The 14,650-nt window shown below is 41.4% G+C and overlaps 2 protein-coding genes and 1 long non-coding RNA gene across 3 annotated transcripts in view; 1 reads left to right on the plus strand and 2 right to left on the minus strand.

Annotated features, from left to right (window-relative positions):
* LOC130992384 (T-complex protein 1 subunit beta-like) overlaps positions 1-14,650 on the plus strand; it is a 629,300-nt gene that overhangs the window by 528,568 nt on the left and 86,082 nt on the right. The gene's annotated exons all lie outside the window — the stretch shown is intronic.
* LOC130992620 (stemmadenine O-acetyltransferase-like) lies at positions 2,405-5,561 on the minus strand. The gene is made up of 2 exons (XM_057917337.1): positions 4,784-5,561; positions 2,405-3,196 (listed from the first exon to the last, which is right to left on the minus strand). The coding sequence occupies exons 1-2, from the start codon at positions 5,443-5,445 to the stop codon at positions 2,521-2,523; spliced, it is 1,338 nt and encodes a 445-aa protein (XP_057773320.1). The 5' UTR covers positions 5,446-5,561; the 3' UTR covers positions 2,405-2,520.
* LOC130993515 (uncharacterized) lies at positions 6,449-9,088 on the minus strand. Its single transcript, XR_009091690.1, has 3 exons — positions 9,009-9,088; positions 7,398-7,473; positions 6,449-6,796 (listed from the first exon to the last, which is right to left on the minus strand). It is a non-coding gene; the product is annotated as an uncharacterized LOC130993515 (long non-coding RNA).

Here is a 14,650-nt window from a genome sequence, read left to right on the forward strand (position 1 = left end):
ATCGATATAGATGAATAGCGGACACTCAAGTGACGGAAATTTCTTGTTGGTCGGAATACTTACTTCTTCCTCGGTAATGGCGGCCGAAAAAGAGAGATGAAGATGAAAAGGGTAAATGGGTTGTGAAAAGACACTAATTTAACTCAAACATTGATTTCTTCCTTTTAGTCAACGCAATAAATCAAGGATACATTAAATCTTGATTATGATTCCTTTTTTATTCACAGAGATAATTACTTGTATGACCTTTTTCATACTAATCGGCAATTTAGATTTAATAGGGTAATATAATTTTTAATAAAATTCTATTAATGACAACCATTGGATCAACTATAATCAATGGTCTATGATTGTTCTTAGGTGTCACAGATTTCTAAATTCTCACTTGATACCAACCCTATATATATATATATATATATATATATATTTCATAAATACAGTAGACATAAGAGCACCCACCGTGGGTGACTCGATCGGGTGACTCGAGTCACCCACTGATATCGGGTCTCCCACTACAGCGCGGCACGACTCGTGGCTGCCCCGATTTATCGGGTGAGGCCTGATCTCCTTCAATCAACGCGCGTGTCACACACGCGACTAATTAAAAATAATAATAATAAAATTCGAACTTTCAAACAAAGGCTTCCAACGGCTTCTTCACCCTTTTTTTTTGTTTTTCTCCCAACGGCTTCATAGCTCTTTAATTAAACTTTTTTTTTATATATTTTCCTTTTTATAAATACCTCTCCCTCATTTCTTCATTCACACACCCAAATAATTTTCTCTTTCAATCTTCCTCTATTTCTCCTTCAATCTTCCTCTTTTTTCCTTTAAACAATGGAATGGTTCGATGATACTTCGTCGTCTTCGTCCGACGAGGTAGCGCTGGCTATCATCGATGAGATCCAGGAGCAGAAACAATTAATTGCTCAAATGTACTCCCAGTCGAAGCTGAAACGTGTTGTTCATTACCGACAATACGTCTACCGTGATCGTGAGGCTGCCCATTTACGTCTTATGCAAGACTACTTCAACGATAATCCGACGTACGGGCCTACATTTTTTCAACATCGTTTTCGGATGCAGAAGGAGTTGTTCTTGCGCATCGTCGATGCTGTGTAAGGTGAAGATACTTACTTCCAGATGAGCCATGATGCACGAGGTCGGGACTCTCTCATACCTTTGCAGAAATGCGCGGTGGCTATTCGCCAATTAGCGACCGGCGTCAGTGCGGATACTTTCGACGAGTATCTCAAGGTCACCAACACGATGGGGCGTCTATGCCTCAAGAAATTCTGCAAGATTGTCATCCGGGCTTACGGAGCCAAGTATCTTCAACATCCTACGACGGCGGACATCCAACGCCTTCTTTAGATGCACGAGGCACGACACGGATTTCCCGGGATGCTCGGGTATGCATTGGGCGTGGAAGAATTGCCCAAAGGCGTGGCACGACGCATATACCCGCAGTGATCAAGGGGAGTCAACCTTGATCTTGGAGGCCGTTGCATCCCATGATTTGTGGATTTGGCATGCCTTCTTCGGTGTCGCCGGTTTAAACAACGACATCAACGTTCTGAACTAGTCGCCTCTGTTCTCCGACGTGTTGGATGGAACGGCGGCACCAGTGATCTTTGAGGCCAACTGACGCTACTACCAGATGGGCTACTACTTGTGCGACGACATATATCCAGAGTGGTGCTGTTTCGTCAAGAGTCCGCCGATGGCGACCAATCCAAAGGAGGAGAGGTTCAAGAAGATACAAGAATTGGAACGGAAGGATGTGGAACGTGCCTTTGGAATGCTTCAAGCTCGATGGGGAATCATTCAAAGTTCAACGCGAGGTTTGTACGTCGAGCATCTCAAGGACAGATGTATTATATCATTCTCCACAACATGATTGTGGAAAATGAAGGTGAAAGAGCTACCCATTGGAGAGATGACAATGCAGGACACGGGGTATCTAGCAGTGACTCGACGGAGAGTGCTCGAGCAACCCCAGTTTGTTTCGAGCAATATGTGCATAGAGATGCACTTCTCCGAGATAGGCAGATGCATGCTCAACTCCAAAATGATTTCATCGAGCACGTTTGGGCACGTTTCAGACCTCTAGGGTCGGAATAGTTATTTAAGGATATGTTTTTAAATTTTTAAGATTTTTGTAATTTTTAGGATTTTCAAATTAATGCAATTTAAATTTGAAGTAAATTGTGTTATTTAAATTTGTGCAATTAAATTTAAATGAAAAATACAAAAATCAAAACTAAAAAAATCAAGTCATCTATCAAGTCACCCCACTATGGCCTCCTGACTCATTGTGGTCTTTCCTTTTATCAAGTCACCTATCAAGTCATCCCACTATGGATGCTCTAAGACATTATAATATTGTATAGGCAAAAATTAATTCATAAAAGAGTAAATAGGAGCTAGAACAAATTGACACAAGATAGTATACATATAATTAAACAAATTAATGAAACATATATCCCCTCAATTTAACCCCAAACCACCATCGATCACTTAAAATCGTGATCTATATATATGTGAAGTGGGACAAGGATCAACAGAAGCAAGAGCTCTCAACTCCTCGACTTGATCGAAAACCGACATATATTTATCTTCAAGAATCACCCACGCTTCTATCCCATCGCCGTTTCTAGTGTCTATCAACCAAACCCTATTCCACACCTCCGATTCATTGCTAATATCGCATTTACTATACCACACTGGCTTCCCCCATCCGTAATCAACATCATAAGCATCAAGTCCACACACACTTGAGATGGGCAAAAAATCGAATTCTTGAGAATATTCCGTCCATAGTAGTTGGAGATTCTCGTAATATCCCATCAATCCTCTGTCACCGCGCATCCTGTTGATGTAATCGTCGTCGACCTTGCTTATGGAGTCTCTCATTTTTCTAACTAGTGCTCCCAGCTCGGCGTTCTCGTTGTTGTTGCTTGTCGCCGGCGCCAGCGTTAGGAAATTGCCAAAGCATTCCGCGGGGAAGGGGGGTCGGGCTCGGCGACGGAGGTCCAAAGTTTGTGTGAGAAGTGAAGTAGATTTGCCGTTTGCAAGAGATGCAGACATGAAGCACTTCCATATTAGGGCTGACACGACTTCAACTGGCGAGGGGCGTTCCACGTCGGATACTTTAGATTTCAGTGATGATATTGCTGAGCTGTAAAATACGTACCTGTTGATGTTCAAGAACCAAATCATATAAACACACAACATTCTTTCACTCTTAATTTGATATAATTTTAAATTATATTTTCTTCCATTTTAATTTATTATGCTTTAATATAATCAAAAAGATAATTAACAATGCTTCATTTATCCAGTTAGGATCTATAATTATTTTTTTTATGTGAATTAATAATGAATTTTTTGGCTAATTAATTCAAATGATATATAATTTTTAATGATAAATATTACTCCCTCCGTCCCTAAAACATCTTCATTTATTTCCTTCTTCGTCCGTCTCCAAAATATCTTCTTAGTACATTTTTTAAAACAATTACATTAATTATTACTCTCTCCGTCTCATTGATCTTGTCCTATTTTCTTTTTTGGGTTGTCTCATTGATCTTATCCTATTTCTATTTTGGGTAATAATTTTACACTACAAACCAATATGGCCCCACACTTTTACACACTTTTACTACTTTAATTTAACTCTCCTTAATAATCGTGCCCAAAAGAAATGGAACAAGCCCAATGAGACGGAAGGAGTACTTTTATAATTCTCACATATTTACACCAATTGCCACAAATATATTGATCCACCAATTTTCAATTTAATTGGTCTATTAATGTCATTAATTATCATCACTTATTCTAATTTGTAGGTGAGACCTCTTCTCAACTCATCAAATATACAATTAACTTATTAAAAGTTGTGTGTCGCATCCCCTTAAAAAGATGTTTAAGGGATGAATGGAGTAACTTATTAAAAGTTGTGTCGTCTCCATATGCCCACGAAATTTTTCCTACTTTTCCTTTTTTGGACATTCACAGAAGAACTTCCTAACTATTTTTGGATTATACCCCACCACTCATTACTCTTGCTTTTCACATTTTCACTACTCCCAATACTAATTAAAACACTTTATCATCATTTTCAATACACTCAACAATCTTTCTCTATTTTTTCTTAAAATTCGTACAACTCCTAGGAAGTTCTTTCGTGGACGGATAGAGTAATAATTTTTATTTTTATAACCAACCATTAAAAAATACTCACTTCGTCCCCCAAAACATCTTAAGGAGGCTGCAAATTTTATATGCCGAGGGGGCTGCAAATTTTGGAGGGGGTGGAACAACGAGGTGGAGGTGAGCGCCGGCGCAGGGAAGCACGGGGAAGGCCGCGCTGGAGAAATTTGGGTGAGAGAGGTGCTGCAGAAACAGCAGCGCAGAAAACCACAATGAGAGACGGCGCTGCAAATTAGGGAAGGCGCTCAGTTGGGCGCGGGGCTGAGGGGTAGCACACGCGGCACAGGGGAGGGGCGGCGACATCGACGACGCTAGGGGAGGGAATTAGGGTTTTGGCGCAAGCGGAGGGAAGTCGACAGGTTTGGGGAAGGGTGGGGAATTTTTTTTTGTGGTTTTTAAAAATAATCATTAAAGATATAATTGTATATTTACCTCTAAGAAGGCTAACTTTTACATTTTTTTTATCTTCATGGATAATATTTCGTTAATTTGGCCTATTAACTCTTAATTGTAATTATGTATAGATAGACAAATCTTTGTTTAAATATCACAAACTTAGTTTGTGTACCTTCTTACGATTGATTTCCCAATCTTGGCGATATCGGCGGCGGAGCCAAGCTGCACCGGCATTTGCTCTTTCTGCGGAAACATATCCTGCGCGATGTAGTTGGGGCAAACCGGCTCTTTACCTCCACGCGCCGTCGCAGCCCACGACCGAAGAAAAACCAGCAGAGTCACCCCATCCACCACCTTATGCCAGAAAACCACTCCGATCGCAAAGCCACCGCAGTCGAAACAGCTGACTTGTATCAGCGCGACGGCGGAATCGGGGCCCGGCTTAGTTCCCCAGTCTAAAGCGCACGGAAGCAGGAGATCGGGGCGGGGACTTGTGAGAAGCTCCGACAGCTTGTGACCTCTGAATCTGGCGACAGTGAAGGGAACGCCATCGTCGTTGCAGTCAATAAATTCGCCCTCTCCGCTCGCTCTACCCGCCAGCGGGTAGAATCGGGTCAGCATAACGGATAGCGATCGCTTCAGCTGCTCCGTTAGATGAGAAGTGAATGAATCTGGATCATTGATTAATTGCGCTGTGCATCGGAAATAGACGACGCATGGATTTGGCATTGGGGGGAAAATCTGGTCCAGCATCGAAAACTTGTAGCGTCGGAGATTTTGGGGCGTCGGACAAGATGGCTTCACGCTTTCGCTTGAGATTATTTCGCGTTCCATTATTCTTTTTCGAGAATATTTTGGGTTACTTAGGTTGATGTGATGAAGTTATATGTAGAAACTTTGTATGGGTTGCTTCATCAAAACAACATAATTAATCACGGGAATCATGTGTTCAACTTGATATCATATATAGCTGGCGAGGCTATTATTACCAAGTTTTTTCATTGCATGCCACCAACTATTAATTGTCTATTTGTAGCTAACAAGTAATCTATACTTCTCCTTGTCCCATGAAAATAGTTATATAAAGTGGTGAAAGAGTTACATTCTAAAGGTAGTGTAAATAATTATAATAAATTGTATTGTAAGTGCAGAGAGGGTCTCACCATGTGGTAGAATAGATAAATAAATTTATACTCTATATAAAAGGTAATTTAATGTGAGGTAGTGTCTATAATTAAATAAAATATGATTATTTTTTGTGAACATCATAAAAAAGAAAATGATAAATTTATAATTATGACTATTTTTACAGGAGAGAGAGAATATATTGCGTATTACAGTACATGATTTAAATTTGCTCGAGTGTGATTATGTTTTAATTAATTACTAAAATTTAGTGTCATGCATGCGTGTTTAGTAGTACAACAATTATTGAAATTTAATTAAGCATTTAAATAATTATCTCTTAGTAATTTTATTGGTTTATGTTGCGTAATTAAAAGTTTACGATTTGTTAAATTAAGGTAGTCGACACATGATATGAAAATTTTAAAAAGTAATCAAACTATTGTCAACAGATCCTTATCGACTGTTCTAACTTCTAAGACCCTTACTACATATGTTGATGAATTTCCGTCTTCAATAGCGATCGAATTTTATGTCGTAATGCGCCATTCGGAAAACAATTACAAACTACACTCTATCGCAAATCCGTTGGTAAAGACCCTGACACCGATAACCAGGGGGCTTAGCCCACTGGCCACCGGGTCCTCACTTAAGTGAAGTGACCCGGGTTCGATCCCTCTTGGGAACGAATTGGTGATTGAGATATAAGGTTGTCACGACCGGCCCTAATTAAGGATAATTAAGCCGGGGAAACCGTGACTAATGGAGGGAGATTAGAAGCGGGGTAGAAAGGGGAATAATCAAACAAGGAAGGATCGTATTTCATCATTGTAAACAAAAGGGATATTTATAATATAACGGAGGTTTAGTCGTAGAGACTCAAATAACTAGTAAGTTTCGGATAACTCCGACTTAGCCAAAATAACATAAAACTTCTGAGTACGCAGCGGAATAAGGTTCTGATTACATGTATGAAGACATGTATCCCTAGAGTTCATTAATACATAATAAGACAAAAGAGTCCCGCTCGTCACTTCATCACCATCGGCAGCTACTCAACCTGCACATTTAGAAATATATGCAGGGCTGAGTACAAAAGTACTCAGTGGGCACGTATGCCTAAGTATAAAAATACATGCTTCAAAATTGTAAATTTGTCATGCCATCATAAACAGTACAGCAAGGGAGTTTTTCGCTAAAAAGGCCCAAGCTTACTAAGTTCATTTGTGATTCTTAAAGTTCGTCTGCAGACTAAGTTCTCTTGTAATCTATCATATCTGGAACTTTGTGCCGGAGAGGTGGCCACCTCTCACGGACACTTGACCGGCCAACCCGCTAGATGACTCACGGTCACTGGTGTACACTAGTCCTGGCAGGATAGCTATCAACTGCTCAGGACCCGAATTCGATTGCATCATTGGCAAAGCCAAAGCAGATAGATATCATACTAAAATTTAAACATTTATGGCAAGACAACAATTGAAATAATTTTCAGTTCAATGATTTTGTAATGAAATATCTTGTTTAAATGTAACATTAAATTCGTTTGATAGATATATAAAACTGAAATTAACAGTTAAATCATCTCATGCATTCATTCGTATAAGAGGCCTACGACACGCAGGGGATCTCTATATACGTATAGTAAAAGTAATGCCCACCTGTATAGGCAAAGCCTGTCGTTTAACCTTATCTCTGAATCGGAATAGCAGTGCTAATCTTTCTGATGCTCAAAGCCTACAAGAAATCTATTCTCAATAGGTCTCCTTGAATCTAATCTTAAGTCATGGTGTAGTGCTTAACATTCTATGATTCACTTAGCCGGGTTTTCAAAATTTAATGAATAAATAATTAAAAACATTTCTCTTGAGTTAAGAACACCAACAATATTCTTACTCATCTTTCTTTAATAATTGGAATTATAATTAAAACCAATTAAATACTTAAATACTTTTATTGCAAAAATAAATGCAATTTCATGTCATGCTTGGCATATAATAAGTAATTACTTTATTAAAATATGCACATAAAAAATAATATAATATTATTATGCAAATAATTTTTTTAAAATAATTATTAATTAAACTATTTAATAGTTCAATTAATTAATATAAGTGTAGTCCATTTAATTAATAGAAGGCATCCCAAAATTTTAAATGAATGAAGGCCCAACTATTAATTAAAATTTAGTCCATGTTAAATAAATAAAATCAGCCCAAATTCCATTTAAAAATCGGCCCATCACTTATTAAAAATCGGCCCATCACTTGGCCCAAAATAAAGAAATAACCCGGCCCAATGTAATGGCCCAACACTCGGCCCAAACTCAAAATCTTAGCTTTCTCCTTTAAGCATGCACTCTCTCTCTCTCTGTAAACCGAAAAACACACACACAGACAACCTCTCGCACGCAGCTCCCTCCCCCTCTATCTCTCAATTTCCCGTCGACAGACAGCCGGCGAGTGCCGCCGCCGCCGTTCCCTCTGACTTTCCTTCCTTCCCTCGACTCTCGCTCTCTCGCTCGTTCTCCTTAACTCACGACACACACAAAGATGTTCAAGAGAATCAAGACTCAACACCCACAGTATAATCGGCGATGATCGCCGCCCTCAAAGTGACGAGCAGCTCCCCCTTTTTCCATCTACTCCCGGCGACTGCTCGGCCATGAAACCGTCGCCGCCGCTGTGTCTACAACCTCTGAGCCCCCGGCGATCAACAGCAGCAGACGAAGCCCACTGCCGCCGCCGAACGCCCTCTGAAACTCCCTCTCTGTCCACTCCCCTCCATCCGTCCTTGGCTGGGCAGCAGCGGCACCGCCGCCGCCAAGCCCAGCCTCCCTCATCTCTCTTCGACGACGACGCAGCTACAGGCTGCGCCTCCGCCTCCGGTCTCGCCCTCCGTCAGACCACAGCAATGGTCGTGCTGCTACCACCATCTACCCCTTCACCCTGCTCAATTCCGGTCGACAACAACGGCTCTTTGTAGCCACCGTCGCCGCCCAGACTCTAACCGACTCGAGGCAGCGGCCCGACTCAGGCATCGCAGTTTTAAAAAAAACAAGGAATAAAATTTAAAGTTTCGAACTCAACTTCTTCTCCTTTCATCTCAAACATGCATCATATATGTATGTATATATGCAGATATATATAAAGCTTGTATCTTTTACAGTTTTGCAAAATGTAAATTCATTCGTGGTTGATTGGAATAGCACAAATCAAGGCTTGAATCTTACTGTGATAGCAAAATCAGGTAAAGGAAGTTCAAGATGGAACCTTAAGAAATGTTTGTAGGTTGAATCTGATGAAGCTTGGCTGAGTCTGAAATCTTGAATCTAAATTCCCCCTTGCGAAAGTAGTTTGTGAAATGGAAGCATGAAGTTGGATCAATCCAGCTATGTTAAGTTTGCAAAAAGGAGGGAGTAGGTGGGTGTGGGAGGGAGTAGGTGGGAGGAAGTAGGTGGGTGTGGGAGGGAGTAGGTGGTTGGATAAAATAAAAACTCTTCCAGGTCGTACTATGGAAACTGTAATAATCGTTTAGTGTTCGTTTAAATAAATAGCTCGTGTAGATGCTAAATGCTAAATTAAATAAATATGCAATGCATATAAATTTAATAACTAAATTTACAAATGCTTTTGTAAATCATTTTTGTTGGAATTAAAATAAATTCTTTTTCCGGCGTGAATCATCTTAAATCTAAGTTCAAAATTATTCTAAACTTAGCTCGAGGAAACGGGGTGTTACATTAAGTAAATATAAAAATAAAATCTAGTTCCATCTCGCTTAAATAATTAACGTGACTTTGCTAAGTCAGTTATAATTCTGAAATAATAGCATTGACTGCTTTAACAATATAAATTCAGGATCATAAGCTGAATTCATATCAGGATAATAACCGGTTTCATTCACTGATGAAAAATAATAAACACGCATTACTGGATTTAATATATATATAAAAGAGCGGGTCACTACATACTACCCCTCTTAACAAAAATTTCAGTCCCGAAATTTGCATATATCTGCTAAAACAATTCGGGGTATTTCTCCTTCATCTTGTCTTCAAGTTCCCACGTGGCCTCTTCTTGTCCGTGATGTCTCCATAAGACTTTCACTGATGTGATTGCCTTATTTCTGAGTTGTTGCACTTTCCGGTCTAGAATGGCTTCAGGTCTTTCTTCGTAGCTCAAGTCTGGGCTAAGGATCATTTTCTCTTGGTGGATCACATGCTTTGGATCAAATATGTATTTTCTAAGTTGTGACACGTGGAAAACGTTGTGAACGTTTCCAAAACTTGGCGGCAACGCCAACCTATAGGCCACTGGGTCTATCCTCTCTAGAATCTCATAGGGTCCTATAAATCGGGGTCTAAGTTTTCCCTTGACACCAAACCTAGTTATCCCATTGGTAGGAGATACCTTTAGGAAGACCTTGTCTCCTATTTCAAAACGTAACTCAGTTCGACGTGCATCAGCGTAAGATTTCTGTCTATCTTGTGCCTCCTTTATTCGCCCTCTGATCTGGCGGACTATCTCAACCATCTCATTGACCATGTCTGGTCTTAAAACTTTTTCTCTCACCCACTTCATCCCAATAAAGCGGTGATCTACATTTTCTTCTATATAATGCCTCATATGGTGCCATATCGATAGTCGCCTGGTAACTGTTATTATAGGCAAATTCAATCAACGGCAACACTGCTTCCTAACTTCCACCCCCTGTCTAACACCACTGTTCTCAACATATCTTCGAGGGTCTGAATTGTCCTTTCAGACTGCCCATCTGTCTGCGGGTGGAAGGCGGTGCTGAAATTTAGCCTCGTGCCTAACTCCTTTTGTAAACTCATCCAAAATCTAGAAGTAAATTTTGAGTCTCAGTCTGAAGTGATCGATACAGGCACGCCATGTAAGCGCACAATCTCTCGAACATACAACTGAGCTAGCTTGTCTGACCCGTGTGTGATCGGTATCGGTATAAAATGAGCACATTTTGTGAGTCGATCCACTATTACCCAAATGGCAGTGTTTCCTCTCTTTGTTTTGGGCAAATTGGTCACAAAATCCATTGCTATGTGCTCCCACTTCCATTCTGGGATTTCCAATGGTTGTAGCTTTCCATATGGTCTTTGGTGTAGGGCCTTCACTTATTGGCAAGCTAGGCATCTCTCTACAAAGGATGCTATGTCTCTTTTCATGCCTTTCCACCAAAAATGCTTCTTTAGATCTTGATACATCTTAGTACTCCCGGGGTGGGCAGTATAAGGGTATCGTGAGCCTCACTCATGATTTTATCCTTAAGCTCATCATCGTGGGGGATGCATATCATTCCCTCAAAGAGGATAGCATTATCTGATGTTTCTTGATAATTCTTGACTCCTCCTTTCCTTACTGCTTCCCGTAGTTCTCCATTTTCTCGTCTTTTCTTTGTGCTTCTACAATCATCTTTCTCAAGCTAGGTATCGTTGCAACAACGCTTGCTATCGTCCCTGGTGGTTTAACCACTTCTATGCTCATTTTTCCAAACTCTTTGATGAGCTCATTCTTTTGGGTGACGAGGCATCCCAACCTAGATTGAGTTTTACGGCTCAATGCATCAGCTACTACATTGGCCTTACCCGGGTGGTAGTTAATACCGCAGTCATAATCCTTCACTAGTTCGAGCCATCTCCTCTGTCTCATGTTGAGGTCCTTTTGCTCGAAAAAATATTTCAAGCTTTTGTGGTCTGTGAATATCTCGCACCTAACTCCATATAGGTGGTGTCTCCAAATCTTTAGTGCGTGCACCACTGCAGCTAACTCCAGATCATGAGTCGGGTAATTCAGTTCATGTGGCCTAAGCTGTCGTGACGCATATGCTATCACTCTTCCTTCTTGCATCAGCACGCAGCCAAGTCCATTTTTGGACGCGTCTGTGTAAATCACGTATTCCTTATCAGCTGTTGGGACGGCTAACACTGGTGCCGTAGTCAACTTTTCCTTGAGTTCTTGGAAGCTCTTTTCGCACTCCTCTGTCCAAGAAAATTTTATTCCCTTCCTGAGTAGTTGCGTCATTGGCCTTGCAATTTTGGAAAATCCTTCCATAAACCTCCGATAGTAACCTGCCAATCCTAATAAACTTCTTATCTCATTAAGGTTAGTAGGCGATCTCCATTCGCGCACCGCTTGCACTTTCTCAGGGTCCACTTTAATCCCTTCTGATGACACAATATGTCCTAAAAAGTGACTTCACTGAGCCAAAACTCGCACTTGCTGAATTTGGCATAAAGGTGCTCCGTCCTCAACGTTTCTAGGACAATTCTCAGATGTTCCTCATGGTCTTTCTCGTTCTTCGAGTAGATCAGGATGTTATCTATGAATACCAAGATAAATTTGTCTAAGTACGGATGGAACACTCGATTCATGAGGTTCATGAACACGGCTGGCGCGTTGGTTAGCTCGAATGGCACAACTACAAATTCGTAGTGGCCATACCTGGTTCGAAACGCCGTCTTAGGTACGTCTTCTGGTCGAATCTTCAGCTGGTGATAACCAGACCGCAAATCAATCTTCGAGAACACGCTTGCTCCCTTGAGCTGGTCGAAGAGGTCATCTATCCTTGGTAAAGGATATTTGTTCTTGAGTGTCACTTTGTTCAGTTCTCTATAATCTATGCACATTCGCAATGTGCCATCCTTTTTCTTCACGAAAAGTACGGGTGCACCCCAAGGTGATATACTTGGCCTAATGAATCCAAGTTCCAAAAGTTCTTGCAGTTGTATCTTGAGTTCTTCCAACTCTTTAGGAGCCATCAGGTACGGTGCCTTTGAAATGGGAGCTGCCCCGGGCTCCAAATCAATGGTAAACTCGATTTGTCTGTCCGGTGGTGGTCCAGGTAAGATTTCTGGAAATACATCTGGAAATTCCCGCACGATTGCTACATCGTCTATGCTCTTCTCAGCTCCAAGTTCTCTGTGTAAATACACGAGGTAGGCTGGGTGTCTTTTCTTCATCATTCTCGTTGCTTGTAGAGCGGAGATGATCATCTTTCTTCTCCCCATGCTAATTCCGTGGAAATTTGAAGGCTCTCTTCCTAGGGGTCGAAACGATATTCGTCTTTCATTACAAAGGATGGTGGCATAGTTCTCGGCTAACCAGTCCATTCCTAGGATTATGTCCACACCTCCCATCGGTATAACATACGAGTTGTTCACTACAATCTTGAGTGACCCTATGTTCAGTTCTAGGTTCAAGCACACATGATCTACTGTCGTCATCCCTCCTATTGGTGATGATATACTCAACTCCTGGTCAGCTCTTTCCATTTTAAGTCTTAAGGTGTCGACACATGTACTTGAAATGAAAGTATGCGATGCGCCCGTATCAAATAGGAGTACAACAGGAGTATTGAGTAGCATGCCCATACCTGCCAAGTTTCCCTGGTTGTTCTCGGGCTGCTTCTGCCTCATAGCATAGGCTCTAGCATGACGAGGCTTTTCATGTTGTTTCTGTTGTCGCTGCTGTTACTGTGGTTGCTGCCTTGGGTATGGTTGGGGCAAAGCTTGGATTGCTCGCAGATGCGGAGCCTGGATAGGTGGTTTTGGTCTTGAACCCGTTCCATGTTGCTTATTCGGGCACCGGTTTGCATAGTGCCCCTTCTGGTTACAGATATAGCAACTATCACTGCCGGCCTTACAGATTCCCACATGATTTTTGTTACATTTGGGGCAATGTGGGGCTCTCTGTTGGTTATTTCCCATCTGTTTCGGTGCACTCTGGCCTCCATAGCCCTGTGACTGGAAGACCCGTCCCTGCCATGGCCTCTTCTCGCCTTGGTTCGGGTTACTGTTGTCCCATCTCCTCTTTCCTTTGAAATTCTGATTATAACTTTGATCATGTGGAGGTGTTGGCGCAGGTACAATTGCAAGTCTTTCTCCTGGCATGGCTGCCTCAATGTCTAACGCTCGGCTGAGCGACTCAGTGTAAGACAATCCTCCGTGGCTTGCCAAAGCCATCCTAATTTCGTGCCTCAAACCGGCACAAAACTTTTCAGCCATCTTTTCATCTGTGTCAACTTGTTCCGGCGCATATCTAGACATATCGCAGAACATCCTGTCGTATTGAGTTACCGACATCTTCCCTTGTTTTAGATTGTAAAATTCAGCTTCCTTCTTCTTGCGGTAGCTCTTGGGTATATACTTGTCATATATACCGGCTTTGAATTGTTCCCAAGTCAGGTTTTCTAACTGCTCTGCTGTCATCGTTTTCATCCGTGCTTCCCACCAGAAATCAGCTGACCCAGTCAACTGAAAGGACATACAAGTCAGGCGCTCTTGGTCGGTGCAACGCAGGAAGTTGAAAATGCGCTCAATAGCGCGAACCCAAGTTTCAGCTTCTGCCGGGTCTCCTGTCCCGTTGAAGGTAGGTGGGTTCTGTCGCAAGAATAATTCTTCAATTCGTCGTTCTGGCTGAACAGGTGGTTGAACTATTTCTGGTTCTGGCCCTGTTTCTGGGCCTCTTCCTTCATTTCGGGGAATCCTGCCCCCTCCTCTTGGTCGTCCTCGTTTTGACGGCATTCTATAAGGTCAAAACACAAGTTGTTAATGCAACATCACAAGGCATACTATTGTTCTATCCAACTTCTCTCGGACGCCTTTGCTTTGTTGGCATTCCGATGAGTCGACATATAGTCACCAATGTAATACACAGATGCATATCATCGATTCTGTAAATTGTTTTCTTGATTCTCAAATCTCGCTCATACTCTTCCTCATGAAAGTATATAAATAACATAGCGGAAGTAACTTGCCGCAAAAGACTGATAGGGTCGCTACATAGACATGGGAAATTAGTATCAATGAGAACTATTTCATCAACATTTGAATATAGATATGGTGATCTATCCAAGCATTATACATGATGAACTGGCTATCTTGCAAATTCAT

Source organism: Salvia miltiorrhiza, chromosome 1 (genome assembly GCF_028751815.1).
Source record: "Salvia miltiorrhiza cultivar Shanhuang (shh) chromosome 1, IMPLAD_Smil_shh, whole genome shotgun sequence".
In the NCBI taxonomy this organism is placed as follows: Eukaryota; Viridiplantae; Streptophyta; class Magnoliopsida; order Lamiales; family Lamiaceae; genus Salvia; species Salvia miltiorrhiza.

Bases quoted from the DNA above. Each gene is read 5' to 3' on its own strand.
- LOC130992620 (XM_057917337.1), bottom strand. From the start codon at position 5,445: ATGGAACGCGAAATAATCTCAAGCGAAAGCGTGAAGCCATCTTGTCCG. The intron at 3,197-4,783 runs GTACACAAACTA...GAACATCAACAG, and splicing joins GGGAAATCAATCGTAAGAAG to GTACGTATTTTACAGCTCAG.